The 14196-nt window shown below is 46.2% G+C and overlaps 4 protein-coding genes and 1 non-coding gene across 5 annotated transcripts; 3 read left to right on the top strand and 2 right to left on the bottom strand.

Moving 5' to 3' along the window:
* Nucleotides 1-506: 506 nt before the first annotated feature.
* On the bottom strand, nucleotides 507-599 carry FOMMEDRAFT_t77. Its single transcript has one exon. It is a non-coding gene; the product is annotated as a tRNA-Arg (tRNA).
* A 353-nt stretch (nucleotides 600-952) lies between these two features.
* On the top strand, nucleotides 953-3361 carry FOMMEDRAFT_171503 (uncharacterized protein). The gene is made up of 7 exons (XM_007271874.1): nucleotides 953-2296; nucleotides 2350-2384; nucleotides 2437-2495; nucleotides 2552-2672; nucleotides 2744-2810; nucleotides 2871-2907; nucleotides 2965-3361. The coding sequence occupies exons 1-7, from the start codon at nucleotides 1014-1016 to the stop codon at nucleotides 3244-3246; spliced, it is 1884 nt and encodes a 627-aa protein (XP_007271936.1). The 5' UTR covers nucleotides 953-1013; the 3' UTR covers nucleotides 3247-3361.
* Nucleotides 3362-3448: 87 nt separating this feature from the next.
* Nucleotides 3449-5755, bottom strand: FOMMEDRAFT_97293 (Pet127-domain-containing protein; the record flags this gene model as incomplete). The annotated part of the gene is made up of 11 exons (XM_007271570.1): nucleotides 3449-3837; nucleotides 3900-4119; nucleotides 4187-4445; nucleotides 4499-4596; nucleotides 4647-4769; nucleotides 4827-4943; nucleotides 4994-5122; nucleotides 5171-5317; nucleotides 5369-5501; nucleotides 5558-5627; nucleotides 5683-5755. The coding sequence occupies 11 exons, from the start codon at nucleotides 5753-5755 to the stop codon at nucleotides 3449-3451; spliced, it is 1758 nt and encodes a 585-aa protein (XP_007271632.1).
* Nucleotides 5756-7155: 1400 nt separating this feature from the next.
* On the top strand, nucleotides 7156-8358 carry FOMMEDRAFT_130164 (adhesion regulating molecule). Its single transcript, XM_007271873.1, has 6 exons — nucleotides 7156-7346; nucleotides 7404-7508; nucleotides 7565-7576; nucleotides 7631-7767; nucleotides 7821-7921; nucleotides 7971-8358. The coding sequence occupies exons 1-6, from the start codon at nucleotides 7182-7184 to the stop codon at nucleotides 8324-8326; spliced, it is 876 nt and encodes a 291-aa protein (XP_007271935.1). The 5' UTR covers nucleotides 7156-7181; the 3' UTR covers nucleotides 8327-8358.
* A 145-nt stretch (nucleotides 8359-8503) lies between these two features.
* On the top strand, nucleotides 8504-13687 carry FOMMEDRAFT_171500 (uncharacterized protein). Its single transcript, XM_007271872.1, has 22 exons — nucleotides 8504-8649; nucleotides 8710-8967; nucleotides 9025-9200; nucleotides 9252-9592; nucleotides 9648-9826; nucleotides 9879-10049; nucleotides 10126-10230; nucleotides 10285-10688; nucleotides 10739-10866; nucleotides 10913-11006; nucleotides 11064-11193; nucleotides 11253-11465; nucleotides 11514-11719; nucleotides 11780-11981; nucleotides 12038-12207; nucleotides 12257-12578; nucleotides 12628-12747; nucleotides 12805-12857; nucleotides 12913-12998; nucleotides 13059-13374; nucleotides 13434-13541; nucleotides 13586-13687. Exons 1-22 carry the CDS (start codon nucleotides 8527-8529, stop codon nucleotides 13641-13643), a joined length of 3963 nt encoding a protein of 1320 aa, XP_007271934.1. The 5' UTR covers nucleotides 8504-8526; the 3' UTR covers nucleotides 13644-13687.
* Nucleotides 13688-14196: the final 509 nt, after the last annotated feature.

Below are 14196 nucleotides of genomic sequence, written 5' to 3'. Positions count from 1 at the left end.
AATTGTTTATTCTACTTTATAAAGGAAAGGTTAAAATGTATAAAACTAACTATTTTACTCTATTCTTTCCTACACTCACTAACATTTTTTCAACCTTAAATTGTATTTCTAAATTAAATATAAATGTATTAGAGTAGTTTGTAACAAGTTTCATGTTAATATATTAAGAATTAATCTTAAAACAAATAAAATAAGTAGAGTACTTATAGTAATATACTACTTATTTTATATAATAGTTTTTTAGTTTTTTGACTCTTTTTATATTCTTCTCATTTCTTATATAATATTTTATCTTAATAACTTAAAATATAATTAGTATAAGAGTTGTAAACTTAATTTATAATTAGAGTATACTATTAACTTAAAGAATACATTTTTTAACACTTTTAAGTACTTTTATAAAGTAACCTAAGTAAATTTTAAAATATAAAGAAAGAAAAGAAATACAAATTACATTTTAATAAGTTTTTAATTATATTAAGGTTTTTCTAAATTATCTAAAAACTCGACCACAGCAGGACTTGAACCTGCAGTCTCCTGATTTCTGTCAAGTGTATGACAATCGAAGTCAGACGCCTTAACCATTAGGCCATGCGGCCATTGATTTAGAACTCTGTATAGAAGACATGTTTTACTTCTGTTTATTTATTTTACTTTGCCGTAAGTTTTCGTAATATTTTGTACTGTGGTACAGGAGTCAGTTGATTGAACTGAGGGCCCAGGCAACAAGGGCAGTGTACATCGTTCGATATTGAATTGTTTGAATGCCTTTTGCGAGAGCGATTCTGTAGGCCATAGCAAGCGTACACGAACGGAAGACACTGAACTGAAGAAAGGTTCAGGTGAACGGTGCCTGGCCAGGTAAGGAAGGTCGTTCGCAGATGCCAAGCCTGAGGCTGAGCCATCGCGAAGGCTGCGCACTCCGGTCATAATACAACGGTAAGTTTCAGTGGGAACACGCCCTTTTCTTCTTTCTTTCATCCCATTCACCTTCCTCTCCGTGCTCCCGGTCAATGAGCTCGGACAGACCCCAGTCGTCCTCCGGGACATCCAGACGACTCAGCTGGATCAACTGGTACTCCACTTCTAAGGACAGGGACAGAGACAAGGACAGAGACAGAGACAGAGACAGAGACAGAGACGCCCGCGCCACTCTCGCAAGCCCGCCAGAGGGCAAGGAGGTTGTCGATTACAACTCGGGCAGTACCGACCCTTCCACTCATTCGCCCGTCGGAGGCGGGCTCCCTTTCACTCGTTCTTCTTCCTCCTCTGCCTTGAGTGCTTCCTCCCATCCGTCCGAATACAATGCTGACAGACCATCTACTCTCAGTCGGCGATTCAGCACCAATAGTGTTATGTCGAAGCAGGAACTCGATCAGGAAGCATCCAAGATCATTATGAACGCCGCTGAGCGTACGGCTTCGCGTGAGCCTCCTCAGACCCCCCAAGCGTCCCGCTCGACGGGTGGATTCAGTAGGAAGTCATTCACATCCATGATGGGTGGCTTAGGCGGTCTATCGGCGCTGTCTCTTACGCGTAACAGCACTGACGACAAAGATCGAGGTCGATCACGGACCAAGGACAGCAATAAGCCTCGATCATCTTCGGCCGTTTCAGACAAATCGGTCGACGAACAAGACGCAGGCGTTCCGAGCCGGGCTCGCAGCGCCTCTCCCTTCCGCCGCAGGAAGCTGTTTTTGCGCGATCCCTCACCGTCCGTCGAGGCACTCAAGCTTTCGCAATCGGACGTGGAGTCGGATTACGAGGGCGGTACGCCTACGCGCAAGACCATTCGTCCCCGAAATGCGTTTTCGCAGTCCTTGGAAGCTTCGGATGACGAATCCGCCGATGATGCCGAAGACGAGGGCGACTCGGATGAGTCGTGGAGTGACAATGATAACTTCGATCCCATAACTATTCAGAATACCAATCAAAACTCACTCGTCCCCGAGCCCTCAGAGATAGACATGTTAGATGGTCCTGATCCCCTTGGCGAAGGAGTCAATATCGTTATCCCTCCTGAGCCATACTTCCCAAGTACTCTCAATGCGAGTGGCAGCAGGAATCCTCGTCGAAAAAAATCGACCAAGCATGTTGCGTTGCCGCTTACGACTGGCAGACCAGAATTCAAGCGCGATCGCTGCACTATTACTCTCGTTCAAGGCGATCCCGACCATGAACTTGAAACGGGCAACCGTCGTCCCAAGCGTTACATTGTTGGGAGCGACTTGAGTGACGAGAGTCGTTATGCAGTTGAATGGTGTATTGGGACTGTACTGAGGGACGGCGACGAAATGTATGGGCATCTACTCTCTTTAAGTGCGGTGGTATACGCTAACTGCTCCTTAGGATTCTTGTTTCGGTCGTCGAGAACGAAGCCAAAGGCACGTCTACCTCTACAATTTCTCAATATGTAAACTTATCCTTTCACTCTAGTTGACCCTCCAAATCCTAACCCCACTGACCGTGTTTCAAAGCTGCGGAATCAGCAGGAGGTGCATATTTATTCTTGTGTCATTTTGTAAGAATGTTGTTTTGATATTTCTTAAAGCGTCAAGCGCTTGTGTATATACTCGTCCGTCAGGTTGTTGGTCTGCTACAGAGGACGAAACTCCATGTAACAGTCATCTGTCAAGCCTGGCACGCGAAAAACGGTCGACATATGCTACTCGGTGAGTTTGAGAGTATGTCGTCTTATCTGTTACAGTCTGACGTTAGTATTCCTTGGTTGGGTTGGGATAAGATATTGTCGATTACGTTGAGCCGACTATGCTTATAGTGGGCTCGCGTGGGAGGGGACAGATTAAAGGGTGAGAATTGGGTTTCATCTAGCATCTACACCTTTGTTTTAACTGCATTATTTCATCAAGTATACTCTTGGGTTCAACGTCGCATTACCTAGTTCAGGTATGACGGTTCTTGACGCGTCCGCTTCCGATGTCTAACTCACCATCGTCTACACAGAAATGTTCGGTCCCTGTCATGGTGGCCCGGCGTCGTTTGAGGCGCCCTGCCCGTCGCTCTGCTCACCTCTCAAAGCATCGTGCTCGCAAGACTCTCGCAGAGGCTGCCATGGTCGAGCGTGTCACTCCAAGGGTTGACCGTGAGGTTGAGAACATGCGTGATGAGCTACAGAGGGATGATGATCGCAGAGAAAGTCATGATATTGGTGAAGTCGGCGACGATGAAGAGACGGAACATGAGGTTGAAACCACGCCGATCGGCGAGAAGGTCGCTGGCGACTGAGTTTGCAGTGAAGCAGGAATAGGACAGGAGTGTAAAGTTAAGTTTACTGTATAATTAAACAACTATAAGTGTATAGAATACAGGAATGGATGCAGTGCTGCAAAGCTAGGAACACCTGCTTCATGAGATGTGCATGGGCTCGCTTGCGGCTGGTTCGAGCGTCGTCGATGTTTCTGGCTTCGCATGTTTCGATTAGTCTGGTTCACAATGAAGCAAACGAAATCTTGTCACCGTTTGATTTGTTACTTGCTGATGAGAGCTGACCCTCAGGATATAAAGCGTCTTCTTGTCCCAAAACCTGCACACCCCTCGCCTCATCCTCAAGCTTCAGACGCTCAGCTTCCAAAGCTCCGGCTCTTGCAATCATCCGACAACGTCGAATAAAAGCATCTGGACGCTTGAAGTTCTTTGCATTGGGCATAGTCTCTGGATTCCCGAACCCAAGATTCTTTATGAACTCTTCCAAGTTCTCAGCGTCGACACCTGCTGGATACGATGTCGGTCTGTTCTTGCGATGCTTTGCTTCTACGAGTTCTTTTCGAATGATGCGTTCTGACAGTGTGGATCGAGAAATTGACCACTGGACCGTCCCTAAAGTGTGTCGATGTGTTGAGTGCATCATTGAATAGCGTTTTCGCGTAAGGAAGACTTACATGGTTTCTTTGATCCGAAGACTGCTCCTGGACCAAGGACTGGTTGACCGTCTAAGAAATTATGCGTCGTCACTTCTAGCAGAACTATAGGCTTCTTCAAACTCGGAGTGACCATCGGTATCTCGTCGTCGTTGGTTGGCTCGGTTTCTTCGTCTACGGGCTGAACCCAGATCCTCATAACGCCCCGGTTTTTGCGTGTCTCCGCTAGGCAAGTGACAGACTTATAACAATTATCAGTATATGCAATTACGCGTTTGAGGTCTAGTGGTGATTGAAGTAAAACTCACCTTCCCCGGGAAGCATTCCGCGATCTCACTAGCAATTTCCTCCAACAATCTAACACACTTCTTGAAAATGCGCCAGCCTGCCGCAGTACCGCCTGTCTCATATTGGCCAAGACTGATCCCATTTGGCTTCTTCTCTAAATAATCACCAAAGAGTCGACGATCCATCTCCTCTAGTGGTACGTATTGAAAGCCGAAAATTCTTGCGGTGTTGTGGTATGCCAGGAAGATTCCATCCATATTACCAATTCGAGCTTGGAAGCTACGGGGTGACATTTAAGAAAAAAGAGAAATGGAATGAGCATAGTCTCTTACCTGTACTTCAAGAAAGCTGAACGAATCAAATCGTAATATTCCCTGTCAAAGCTATGTAGATATCCATGTAATGAGGTGATTAAGTAGCCTGAGTTTTCCTAAACAGCAATTAACAGTGTCGCTTGCAAGATACACGATGTTTGTCTACCTTGAAGTTCAAATTATCCATGCGAAGAGGCAAGGCAGCACGCGTTTTGATGTCGAAAACTCCGGAGCCTGGAAGTCGTGGGTCGACACAATCGAGTTGGGAACGCATCACAAATGACTTTGACTGGCCAATATCCAACAATAAGATCCTATGTAATAGATCATAGAGGTTGGGACATACTTGTGAGTATCGGTACGCTTCCGGTTGTTTTTCAAATGTGTTTTCGGGACTCAAGGTACGGAGTAATTTCTCAAACTCGTTCCTTGGTAAAGTGAGGAAGCTCTCCAACATAGTACCCTAACGACTGTAAGTTAAATCCCGAGTCGTACTCCTATGAAACAACGTACCAGCCACATGAGGATGTTCCATTCACTATCATCATTATCGGTACTATCGGAGTCGATCATGTATACACCATTTTTATGATTGAATACTACTGCCGTTGGCATGCGCTGTCCTGGAGTGAACGTTGTCCTCTGAAAACCGTTTTAGAGCTCGCTATTACTTATTGTAGTACAACCTACTGCAGTTGAGAAAGGAGCAGCCATTGTTCTGACATCGACGGTGTGGTCTTGAGAAAGGAGGAAATATATATGGCAAAGAAGCCCGGTCAGAGAGGAAGTGGATCCTGCAAAGCGTTTCCCTTTCGATTCGGCCAGACCTCTCATGATCTGCGTAGAAGTATTAACAGCGATATGATAAGTAAGGCAAAAAGCTTGTACCGTATCTCTAGAGCTTCGAATAAATGGGGGAAGGCGCTCAAATCCAAAGTCTTTGATATCTGGCACATTTTGTACGAAGGGGTTGAAGTTGTACACGCGCGACCGCGGATCTTGAACCCAGTGTACACCAGGACTAATGAAGTTGTTAATAACGAGTCGGTATACGTATCGTGACAGTTTTTAACCTACTTGAAAAGCACTCGGTCAAGTCCATGAGCGAGAGTTGCAATGGGAACTTTCCCTGTCGGCGGCTCAATTTCTTAACAAACTTATTAGAAAATAATGCATACAAGAAAACTAAGCGATAAATGTACCTTCAAGCATTTCCGACTCCGAATGCTCGATGAGTCCCTCTACTCTTCGGCCGTAGTCACGTACAGGCACCATGGCATGTTGAAACGTACCATAACCCTCTGATGCAGATTGTGGCACCAGCGCTGTTCCCAAGCAGCAATGAGCAAGTGCATACCATTGGCAGTGTGAGTAATAACGCACCGTCTTTTCCCCAGTCATCACTCCATGCCTCAGGTGCGAACCCGGTATTTCGTTCTCCAGTTGCACCCGCAATAAGCTCCTGAACTGCCTCTGCGTCCCTTTCCCTCTGTTTTGCAGCCTTGCTAATTTTTGACTTGCCTGCAAGGTCTAGTAGTTAACATATCTACATTGTTTCAGAAAAGCGACTTGTACGAACTAGCTTTCTCAGAAGCGATAGACTCTTTGGATGCCATTTCCTTCAGTAGCTTTTTTGCCTTTCGAACATGGGCCTTTAACGTTGGCGGTTCAGTCGGACCTTTCCTGACCGGTCGTTTATTCTTCGACAACCTGAAGTGACTCATTGCAGTTTTCTCTTCAGTTGAGGAACCTCGACTGAGGTTTTCCCTAGTCTTGTCCACAAGGTTGACTAGATCGAAGAATCGGGTGTCATTAACTGAACCAGCCTGTGCACCAGCTCCATGTTCGGTGGCGACAGATCTGGTGTGAAGCAAGGAAACACAAGAGCGGCAGACATGACTAGAACGAAAAGAACGGGATGCTATGCAACTGGAAGCACGGAAAGGATGAGAAAAAGAGCGTAGGACGTGCGCTGAGGACGAGGAGGAGAGCATGCCAACAGCAAAGACATGCAGTCGGCTTCAGAAACTTTTGGACGAGACAGAAAGATCGGCGCCCACGCGATAATATTACACAAGCAAACACATGACATAACATCCAATCCAATGGTAGAGAAATACATTACTATCTATTATTCATCGTCGTTTTGCCATCTGCATAGTCAGGTTGTCAATGTACATCTGCAGTGTCGCATTCCCTGAACTGAGTTTTTCAATGTCGGTGCGCGTCGTTTGAACCTTTGCCTGTAGAGCTGCATAGCCAGTTCCACACACGTCTTCTGAACTGATGGCATTGACTTACCCCTCAAATCCTCCTGGGCTGCGACAAGCTCCCTGGGAGTAGCATCAGTTCCAACAACAACGACTGCATACGACGAAACGCGAATGGTAGAATGACATACTTGATCAGTTGCTCTTTCCTAATTGCGTCTTTCACAATGTCCCCTGAAGAGGTGTCCTCCGGGGCACCCCATGCAGCCGACTCGTCAAACATGGATGGACGTTGAGCAGTTGTTAAGAGAGATTGAAAATGTAGTAAGTAGTAGAAGTGGAACAAGCTCAGTCCAGGTACATATTTGTCATATTCGGGGATCAATCTGCCAAATTCGGATGGTGTAATGTGGACGCGTCATCTCGCGTTCGCGTTCGCGTCTGTCTTCTGCTCTTCTGCTCTTCCTCGCCACGAACACTGTCGTTTCTCAATGGCTTCTGAACCTCTCCTCGCATTCAAAGCCGGGCGCTATGAGCGTCGTCCAGGAACAAACTCTCTCGATGCAGTCCCTACTAAAGGTGCTATCTATATGTTTAACGAAGATGGTCTTTTGCACTTCCAATGGAGGAATAGAGAAACGAATCAAATAAACGAGGTGGCTATATATGAGATGCGCTCGCGTGCACTGTGCACTAATGACCCACGCATTTAGGATTTGATTTTATTCTCTCAAGACGCGTCATTCTCGAAGGTACCCGAAGCCCCTGGTGGGAGGACGTATGTTCTCAGGTTCATGTCCTCAAATCAGAAGCACTTCGTACGTCTTTCGTATTCTTTTTGTGATGAACAACTGCATCTAACCTCGATGGAAAGTTCTGGCTCCAGGTGTGCTTGTTTTTAACAACCACGCTCTAAATTAATAACTTATTTTCGATTAAGGATGCTTCTCCCGCTCGCGACGAAGAGTTTGTCAATAACGTGAATGCACTTCTGGAGGATCCGGAGCGACCCTTGACATGGAATACCGCGTCTTCCTCAAGTTCGTCAGCTCCCCAGGCTTCGACTTCTCGACAAGGGTAAGTCACAGCGCAGTCTAATCACTGTCCGCTAAACTGAGCATAATCTATAGAGCCGCATCATCGTCCATGCCTCCGCTCGATCCCACGCAACTTGCACATCTTCGGCAGCTGGTCACTAGTATGACATCGGAACCTCCTCCCACCCAGCCGAGTAAGTGATCTTTTACAATTTCGGATACTTATTTACATATTTACTACAGCTGTATCTCTCCAAGATGTTCTCACCGTGGAAACCCTTGGACCGCTGTTTACGAACCATCCAGATTTGATTCCCTCGCTCTTCCCTCATCTTCCAGCAGATCTACCTATGCCTCCGTCGGCAGAAGTGTTACAACAAATTATTGCAAGTCCTCAGTTCCAGGTGGCTGTGAGGAATTTTGATCAGGCTCTCCATACTGGTCTCCTCGGCGGGCTCGTTCGACAACTTGGGCTTCCTGAAGAGGCTGGGACTGGCGTTGAGGCGTTCTTGCGAGCCGTGCAAGAGCAAGCGCGCCAGGGGGGTGATAATAGTAGCGGATCTGATTCTAACACACACGATCAGATGGAGACAGATTAGACACAGTCGTTATATTGATGTACTTAGTTCTCGCCAGTATCTGGTCCTCGCTGCTCGCAAAAGTCATAGATTATGTAATACAACGCGTCGCGTTATGACTTTGTCACGCGTTATTGAATAACGCGTAAGAGAGACATTTCGGGCTGAGGCATCGGCATCGAGTCCTTCCAGTTGTCCTCAGTACAGAGGCGGTTGAACCCATGGCCTCGCTCAACAAACTTGCCATTCGAGGCATTCGCTCATTTGATGACAAGAACATCGCTGTTATTGAGTTCTTTTCTCCTGTGACTGTCATTGTCGGACACAACGGTTCAGGAAAGACGGTGAATCCAAATGCGTCTTGGCCGAGCACTTGTGCCGTGACTGACCGAAGAATCTTTCAGACAGTTATCGAGTGCCTCAAGTATGCTACCACTGGTGATCAGCCTCCGAACTCGCGAGGCGGCGCCTTCGTCCATGACCCGAAGATGGCGAATGAGAAGGAGGTCAAGGCGCAGGTGAAGCTTAGATTCGTCGCAGCAAATGGCCAGAGAATGCTTGCTGTTCGAAATCTTTCTGTCACTGTGAAGAAAACCGCTGGGTTGACAATGAAGACGCTTGAAAGTATCCTTTCACTTGCCGATGGAAACCCGAACGGAAAGGTGAGTGTTAACTTCGGTTGCGAGGGCTTAACCACATTGAAGACGTTCAAAACTCAGAGGGCGACGATATCGACCAAATGTGCCGAGATTGATGCTGAAATACCAAATCTTCTTGGAGTCTCCAAGGCTGTCCTAGAAAATGTTATCTTCTGTCATCAAGAAGACTCGTACTGGCCTTTGGCTGAGCCAGCAGCGTTGAAGAAGAAATTCGATGATATATTCGAAGCTACACGGTAGGCTACTCATATAAACCAAACTGAAGGCGCTGCATTGATTATCCGAAGATATACAAAGGCTCTTGATGCGATCAAAGCGTTACGCAAAGAACGAGTTGCAGAACTTAAAGTTGACAAAGAAAGGCTAGAATCTTTGTCACGAGAGAAAGCTCATGCCGATAAACTCAAAGCCCGTGTCCATGACTCACAATCCTCCATCTCCGTTAAAGAAATGCGGCATGAGAAGCTAAGAGAAGAATGCGACCAGCTGATCGCGTCAAACAAGAGATTCTACGAATCAGCCACGAAGTTCCGCGAGAAGTACATTGAAATTGAGCATCTGCAAAACGACGTTGAGCGATATACTAAAGACCTTGAGGAAGCGATGGCGCACGTAAAGGAAATGACAGGTTCGCACCTGTTCTTCCTATCTTCTTATAAGTACGGGATTCACAAAATTATTAGAGTCGGACGACCAGCTTGCAGAACGTCGTCGAAACTTTGACCGCTATAAGAAAGAGGCGGAACAAAAGTTATTGCGCGAGGAAAGGCGACTGCAAGACACATTGGAAGACCTTGAGACTGCACGAAAGAACTTGATGACTCTTCGTCAAGAACGTGGAGGACTTGAAGCAGAAAAGAAGGTTGGTTTGTAACCATCATTATTATGGATGTTTGACTTTATCTCTGGTTCAGAAACATGAACAAGATGTTGAGGAGCGGGATAAGGAGATCCATCGCATTGCCGAGCAGTTCCATTTCAGAGGGTTTGAACGATTACCTTACGAAAGGGAGCAACTTTTATCCTTTAGAGGTCTTTTAGATGACATGGCAAAGAGGTCCATCGGGCATCTAGAGAAACTTCAGGTTAGTCGGGGCTGTAGTCAACACTTTGTGTCGTGCTATAGTGTCGTGCTGTTGTAACTGACGGTGGTCTTGTCAGGGCGAAGCAGCAACGGCTCAAGCTGAATTCAAGGATAAGCAAGCTAATCTGCATACTGAACACAGGCTATTGGAGCAGCAGAAGTTCAATTTGCAGGACCAGATTGTAAGCTCGTTGTGGACTCTTTAAATTGTGTTCTTTAATGCGCTAGTTTCGTAGGCCTCACTACAGAAGTCAATCTCGACATCAGAATCCACCCTCAGCTCAGGTCATTCCTTGCCGCGAGAGCTATCCACTCTTCAAGCGGACATGCAAGAAAAGGCTGCTCGCATCGAGAGCATTAAGTCAGAGATTAAAGACGCCATGTATGAAGCGAAGATTCAAGAGGCGTCGAATAAAATCAGGGCTCTGGAAGAAAAGCGCGAGAACCTCAATCAAGAGCTGAAGAACCTGAGTCTCCAGGCGGATGCGAGAGCCAAGTTGGACCTCATTCGAGCTGACGTTCAGAAGAAGGCCCAGGACATGAAAGATATTATTGAGATCAATAACGCGAAGTTCAGAAAACTAATTGGTCTCGATATCCGAGCTGAGAATATGGAACGTGACGTGGATAGAACACTTGGGTGACTAGATTCGCTTTTGTTATTTGAACCATTGCTAATCCTTTGTCAAGCCAAAAGGAACGGGAAGCCGCAGATATTGAAAACGATGCAAACGATGCCAACGCTAACCTCAGGCATCTGGAATCGACCGTCTCGACTATGACGAGCCAATTAAAGCAAAAGCGCGATGACCTGAAAGGTTCGGGATGCTAATACCAGCTTTACCAGCACTCATCGTTTTGTAGGTCTTGATAAGAGGCTCAAGGACGAGCTTGAGGGACATGCGTCAGTTCAGACTGCCCTCGACGAGGCAGACGCTGAACTTGCAGACCGCCGAGCGTGAGCTCTTCAGAGTTATAAATCAACGATGCCATGGCGTATTGACCCTTAGGTTAGACGCCTTACTACTGGTGAAGGCACGAAGAAAGTCTACGAATTGCTTCTAAGAAGTGGAAAGGCTTTGAAAAAGTGCACTGCATGTAACAGGGCTCTGGGTGACCACGAAATGAAGGACTTTGAGAAGCATGTATGTACACCACTGATTCCACCAGAATTTGTTGAACATTAACGCTCACTCTTCTTTAGCTTGAAGGCCAAATGAACAAGTTATCGCCAGAGGCTCAGGCGGAGATCAAAGAAGAAGCTAAGGAATGGGAGGACGAAGTTAAACGGCTACAAGGTCTTTTGCCGATGGAATTGACACGAGACAGGTTGAAGGCACAAGAAATCCCTCAGCTTGAGACACGTCTCAAGCAGACCGAAGCCAGTGTATCAGAAGCGCTCTCATCCAAGGATATCGTGCGCGGAACTTCTTCTCAAGCTTATCTTCAACTAATATGTTCGTAGGCCCAGGAAAAGCTCGAGAAGATGCGACAGGAGTTGAAGGAACTACAGACTCTGAAGCAACAGGCGTCGACTGTGACTGATCTCAGAGCGTCTTCCGAACGGTTGCGAGGAGAGGTGGCTAGATTGGAAGAAAGCCTATCTGCAACAGGGTCTGTGAAAACGGCGGACGACGTACAGGAGGAGCTAGCGAACCTCAGTACAGAAATGTAAGCCACCAACTACGTACAGACAGGATGATATCTCAAGTTGACATAATCCCCTGACAGACGAAAATTGGAAAGAGAAAAATCTACTATTCAGAACGACCGCGAACAACAAATCAATCGTTTACGGCGACAAGAAGATGAGCTAAATGCCATCAAGCTTCAAGAGAGCTCGCTTCGACATAAAGTGCAGGAGCAGAAACTGGTCGAAGACAAGCTTGTCACCATGCAACAAGAACTGAAGGAGTCGTCGGAGAGATTGAAGGTCTGTTTTGTACCGTAAATCTTACTTAGAATTACATTCACTTGTGTTGTTTACAGAGTCTTGAGGAAAAGATCAAGACAGCACTACAACCTCTTGAACGTCTTCAGCGTGAATATGATCTCTTTAAGGAGGAGTCAGATGAGCAAGTCAAGAAGGCGCAAGAACAGTGCGAGCAAGTTCGCCGAAATCAGGATGCTCTCGGAAGAGCAAACAAGGATATAGAAGTGTAAGTGTTTCATTTTATCTTGGAATTACACGGCATCACCTCTATATAGGTACGTTCGCAATCGGCGTGGTCGCGAACTCCAGCGATGCGAAGAGAATATTGATGCCTGCGAAGAAAGCATCCGTGAGCACGAGTCCTCAATCGAGGAGATCCGCAAGACGAAAGGCGGATTGGAGAAGGAAATTCATGAAAGTGATAGCTTCCTCGCCAACCTCAGGGATAACGAACGTATCAGGAAGCTGAGGAAGAACATCGCTGAAAACAAGGAGAAAATTGAAGCCTTCGATATGGAGGAGGCTGCGAAGGCACGCAGACAGTTTGACGAAAAGTATGCTGCGGAGAAGAAACGGGAAGGTGACATGGAAGCAGAGGTTCATTTTCCAACGTTTATGTTAATGATAAAACTGACAATCGACCTAGTACTCTCGTCTTGGTGGGGAGTTGAGTTCATTGAAGGATCAACTGAAAGTTCTTGAGAAAGATTTAAGCGAATTCAAGGATGTCACCAAACAGTACACTGACCAGTTGATCAAGGTCAAAGTAAGCATTGAATGAACCTCCTCCGACAAGAATTTTATGCTGACTCATTACTCGAAGATGTCAGACATGGCCAATAACGATCTGGAAAAATACGCAAAGGCACTCGACAAGTAAGCTCAATGCATTCACTACTGCCGCAGCTTTGGTCTGATCTAATGCGCCTAGTGCCATAATGAAATACCACAGTTTGAAAATGGAGGAGGTAAATGATACGATGCGTCATCTCTGGAATAAGACGTATCAGGGAACAGGTTCGGAAGCACCCGCTGATTCAATTCATTCAATTCACTTACTTTGCCACTTTTATAAAGATATCGATGGTATTAAAATTCGTTCAGATGTGGAGGGAGGGGCATCAAAGCGCTCATATAATTATCGGGTGGGTTCTTTATCATATAGTCCGCACATGCCCTTCATGCGTACAGAAAAGGTCGTCATGACCAAAGACCAAGTTGAAATGGATATGCGCGGCCGATGTTCCGCTGGTCAGAAGATGCTGGCGTCGATTATAATTCGGTTGGCGCTATCGGACTCCTTCGGACAAAACTGTGGTATTCTTGCATTGGACGAACCAACTAATGCACTTGACGTCGAAAACATCGACGCCTTGGCCGCGAGTCTAGTGGAGTGAGTTAAGCTTACTTGCGCTTTAACGACGGAACTAAATGGGGTGTTATTTCGGCTAGTATTATCAATGAACGGAAGAACCATGCGAACTTCCAGTTGATAATTATCACGCATGACGAGAACTTCCTTCGGAAACTTGGGCAGGCAAACGTCATGGAGTACTACTGGTGAGTCAGTGACGTAGCAAGGAGGACACTACTAATGTCAGCAGGCGAGTATCTCGTGATTCCAGGCAGAAATCCATTATCGAGAGGCAACGAGTAGGATAAATGTCGCGTTCTTCTGTCTGCCATTCATTACTCAAAATCATGTTATTATCACGAATCCTTTTCCGCATCGCATTACTTGACCGCTTTTTTTCGCCGCCTTTTATTTACACAATTTGAATTTTCTGCTGATCAGGAATTATCACTCCGCCAGATACTGGCATGTATCGGGGACTTGTCGTCAGCATTCCCGCGGATCGGTCGTGTGCAATTCAATCTGGCGCTGCTTCGGAAGAACTCTAAGCACTCAAAGAGGCTAACATCTAGAGCAAAAATAGAATGCTTCTATTTGGAGCATGCCTTCGATAAGGCGCATAACTTACTTGCACCACAACTAGGCTTGGAGCGACAAAAGTAATGTGTGCTGCGCAATGGAGTTCGTCTCAACGTGTGAGGGCCGGGGGGGGGGGGATCGTCTGATGCAATGTGCGAAGTCTTATTGATTTAATGGCCACGTAAGTCGTTCCTATTCATATATTATTTGTAACTTACCTTCAAAGCTCGGAGCTGCTCGTTTGGATATGCAAAAGTAGCAGGACGTCGGACTAAATGAGTA

The sequence above is a fragment of the Fomitiporia mediterranea genome (assembly GCF_000271605.1).
Source record: "Fomitiporia mediterranea MF3/22 unplaced genomic scaffold FOMMEscaffold_18, whole genome shotgun sequence".
Taxonomy (NCBI): Eukaryota; Fungi; Basidiomycota; class Agaricomycetes; order Hymenochaetales; family Hymenochaetaceae; genus Fomitiporia; species Fomitiporia mediterranea.
This window is presented reverse-complemented; position numbering and strand designations above follow the sequence as displayed.